Raw genomic sequence first — 4,508 nt, forward strand, 5'->3', positions numbered from 1 at the left:
ACATTTGGTGTAAATATTCAAAAATTGAAGAATGTCTTCAATGTATTACAAATAAAAAATTATGATATAAGCATGAAAGGATAGAAAAATTGAAGATGAATATCCTGTTCATTTCGTAAAAATAATGTTTCCAGATCTGAGGTACGATTCGGCTACGAGGATCCCCCCCGAGCGATCTAACCGGTCGTAATGCACAGTCGATCGTGCTCGGGGGGAGAGGAGAGAGGTGTGTATCCGATAGGTTTTTTCAACGAAAGGCGTTTCCGGAAACGGTAGATTCCTTTTCGAGACAATCAACGATCTCAGAGCAACACGGATGATTGAAATTCTCTCGATCTTCGTGGATGATAACGAGTGATTGGTAGTAACACATACGACACGTTATTACATCATCAATAACTCGATCTACGAGACATAATCGGTGAGCCTATTAACAAGGCGATCGAGAGATTACTACTACTTTAAAGAAGAGAAAGATAAAAATAATTAATCTTAGCGGCGCTAATTAGTCGCATTCCAATTCTATTAAATCAAGAGAGACACGCGATTGAAATCATCGACGGGCGGAAAGACGAGAACAAGATAATGCAGAAGATAGCGGTGATGGCCGCGGTGCAAAAGGCCCACGGCTATCATAACGGCAGCAACGCTTACGGGGATGCGAGTAACGCCTCACCGGAGTATAACGGCTCCTCGTCAACCAGCAAAAGCGGTCGTTTCGACGCAGATCTGCACGGCAACGTTAACATCCTTCTTGGTGGGTGAGTAACAACCGCGCCAGCTGGACAGATGCTCCGACAGCACAGCTCACAAAATATAGGCGGAAGATATCTCACAGCAAACACACCTAATCTTGAACTCTTTGAGAAGACGCATCGTCATCCCTCGCGCACATGCTTTGCTCCCTTAATCCTCCAACAGATTGTAGTTCGTACGTCAAACAGACCATTGCATGTACAAGACACGACGAAAGTACTCAATTGCTTAGATAGCCGGTGGTTGAAAATTCAATGGTTGTTCCGTGGAACAACGTGGGAGAATCAACCTATAAGTTAAAATTGGCTTATTGGAAAACTTGATAGTTCTGAAGAAAGATAACGTTGCTTCTTTGAAATTTGAAATTTTTCCTCCTCACAAGGATAATTTTCATAAAAATATTTGATTTAACAAATATTATAGTAAAATTTATATATGTATATTTCATATACATAAATAAGATAAAAATATATAAAACATTATATTCATGAAATTTGATAATAATGTCGCAAAGTAGGATTAAATTAGAAAGTCGAAGATTTTTATTGTAGTTATAGATGTAGAAGTATATAGAAAACTTCAAACCATCATTAAATCCGCGGGTAATGAATTTTTATCTTAAGTCGCTTTATTAGCAATTTAAGATAAGAAGATTTATGATGAATAAATGCTAATTAAACGATTGTTGCAATTACTAATAATGTAATCGTTATGCATGCATATCGATGATAAGACTTGTTTTTGTATATTACCAGCTATGCAGTAAAATTCTTCGAGCAAACGAAGAAAGACATTATCTTTCGTATCTTTAATACCTATCAAAATATATCTAAGATTACGTTCTACATTTTTTTCAAGGTGCAATTTTTCTGTTATATCGCCATAAAAGTTTTCGAAAATGCAGCAGGTGTTAAAAGTGACTGTTTTGTATTTCATCACGTTTAAAAATTTCTGCTCCCTCCGGAGAGAAAATCGCACGTTCACTTTTCCATCCAATCTTTATAGCAACCACGCTTTTTTCCTCAACCGCATGGGCACCTCCTAGCACAAAAAGCACCGTCTAAACATCATCTATATTGGTTCGCTTTTAGCGCCATGATCAGCGGTGTGATCATGATGGTGGTGCTCATATGCTATTGCTGTCACAAAAACGTCCGGAAGCATCGACCGCAGGAATACTCGCAGTACTGGAGAGCCGAACCGGACATTCATAGTCTGGAAGTCTTCACCATGGATACACATGTTAGTAAAAATTTTCATTCAAAAGATCATTCTAATCATTAGATATCGCGAGAATTATCTTAAATGCTTTATTTTTAACACGATGAGAATAATTTCTTATATAAATAATCATAAAATGCTTAATTTTAATTTAAATGATTAATTTTCTTAAAATTAAAAATAAATTTCTATATATTGTAAAATCTATCTAATATAAAATCATTAAATGGAATCATTAAAATTGCATAAGAAAATTATTTTGAATATATTACAGATATGTATACATTTAAAAAAATTAAAATTTATTTTAATCAACTGACGTCATGGAATTTTTTTAAAAATTTTATCCGTTGATGATTAAATTTTTAATTTAATTATATAAATTTTCGAGCTGAAATTTAAGAGAGACATGATGATTTGTTACCCGTTTATGAATCATAAAGAAGGTCTTTAATTTTCAATATTAAAAATCTCTATAAGATCTCACTATTCCAAATTTCCTAATATTTCTAAAGTTTCAGCATTTATCGACAATTCTTTCAGTGATATTTTTTGCAAAATTTAAGATATCTTGCATAATGTTATATAAAACTCTTAAATCACACCACTTCCTCGACGCAATGTGCGCACCGCGAGTAACTTATATCCTCTTGCTGACCTTTTACGCAACCTCTCGCTCACCTTTGTAGTTACGCAATTAAATAAAAATTCGCATATCTCGCGGAAACCACGCCCTCGCGTTACACGTAAAGGAACGAGCGCGAGAACATCGGCTGGAATTGTACGCCGCAATGCGACAACGTGCATACTTCACACTTTCAGATCTAGAAACTCGTATTGTATCGTGTCTCGAACAGATACAACATAATATAAAAAAATATAAAAAGAATGAGATATAATAAATAGCAATATTATTAATATCTATAAGATATAAAATATAAATAAAAAAAATGTTTTGTACAAAGAATTAACGATGTATATCTGTCATAATTAAGATATGAAAAAGACAGATATAAAAAGCAAACATAAAAGTATTTATACTTAATTTTGCTATACAGCTAAACTATTGTACACTTTTAGAATTTAAAGTAAAATAGGTATATGTTTGACATTTGGCGAAAGCAAGAAAGTCCTAATGCAGTTTAATACAGAAATAAAAAATAGACTTTTTGTTAAGTTGACAGGTTATTCATTTTGAACTTTTATATTTGTCTCTCGTTTCCTAATATGTATTTTATATCCCAATTTTATATCCCAACTGTTACATTTTTAACAATTCCGTTTCTCTCCAACAGTGCATCGAGAGATCGATAACATCTCAAACTCATCAGGAAGAGGGAATGACTGTGTCTCTGCCGCCGTGTTCTGTGTCCTCAGGTCCGCCACCGGCCTACGAGAGCCTCATCTTCGACCCTCGGACACTGCCCTCGCCGACCGACAAGAAGGACGAGTCTGACGATCCGGGCAATATTATCTCATCCCCGATAAGCAGCTTGCCTACCGAGTCGGAGGCTAACAGGATCAACAAACGGGAAGATATCCCGAGGGATGATCAGGGTTTACCTTCCTACGAAGCCGCCCTAAAATTAGAAGCTGACGGCTACGTTTAAGAAACGAATAAAGGTTCACCGGAACTATTTCGATCGCGAATCTTCAATCGTGAAATTTCCAGAGCTCTTAGATAAAACGCCAAATCATGGGTATCAAGGAAAAATTCCATAATCGACAAAGACTCAGTAGGCTGTAGGCTGTCGCCAGCTGAAATTAAGTCTCGCGAAAGCATCTGTGAGAGAATGGAACTGTGCAAGGAACTGAGATTGATTTTTAATCGAGGAAATGGAAGAAGAAAAAAGAAATAGATGATTGAGTAAATTTTCCATGTAGATTTGTGAATCGAAGACAAGTTGCGAAAGAAATTTCAAGCGTAATTTTTAGAAAGGAACTATTTTCATCTGCGCGTGAATTAAGACGCACGAAAGTACAGAATAATTTTAATCAAAGAGATGTAAAAAGAGGAGAAAAAAGTTTAGTAAAGTTTTTAAATAAGATTTTTTTTAGAATTAATGAAAAAAAAAGACATTGGGCGTTATATCAAAAATATTCTAAAAATTTTAGAACATCATGTTCTTCTCTTGCCTTATTGAATGATTCTAATTCTTAACGATAGAATGGTATAGAACGAAAAACTGCAAAAGATAAAGTGCCTGAACGTACATCCTTTTTCGAAACATGTGTAAACGGAGGACAAGATGAAAGAAAAGCGACGAAGTAATTTTTCGAAAGTACGTACTGTTTTTCTTTCTGTCTTGTCTAAGTAAAACAACACATAAAATCTTTGAGAACGACTTTTCATCTACAAGATGTAATAAGAAAATTTTCAGAAGATATAACCTCGACTTTTCTATTTTTCGATAATCTCTATGATTAAATGTGTCGATAATATTTTAAATATAAGAGAAAACGCGTCGTAGAAATGTACAGATATACAAATATCGATTTATAGAATGCGAAATATATATAGAATGCGCCGA

The 4,508-nt window shown here is 34.7% G+C and overlaps 1 protein-coding gene across 1 annotated transcript; it reads left to right on the forward strand.

The window, feature by feature from the left end:
• Positions 1 to 585: 585 nt before the first annotated feature.
• Positions 586 to 3,587, forward strand: LOC105617396. The gene is made up of 3 exons (XM_012198951.1): positions 586 to 761; positions 1,848 to 1,998; positions 3,273 to 3,587. The coding sequence occupies exons 1-3, from the start codon at positions 586 to 588 to the stop codon at positions 3,585 to 3,587; spliced, it is 642 nt and encodes a 213-aa protein (XP_012054341.1).
• The last annotated feature ends 921 nt before the right edge of the window (positions 3,588 to 4,508 follow it).

Source organism: Atta cephalotes, assembly GCF_000143395.1.
Source record: "Atta cephalotes unplaced genomic scaffold scaffold00013, whole genome shotgun sequence".
Taxonomy (NCBI): domain Eukaryota; kingdom Metazoa; phylum Arthropoda; class Insecta; order Hymenoptera; family Formicidae; genus Atta; species Atta cephalotes.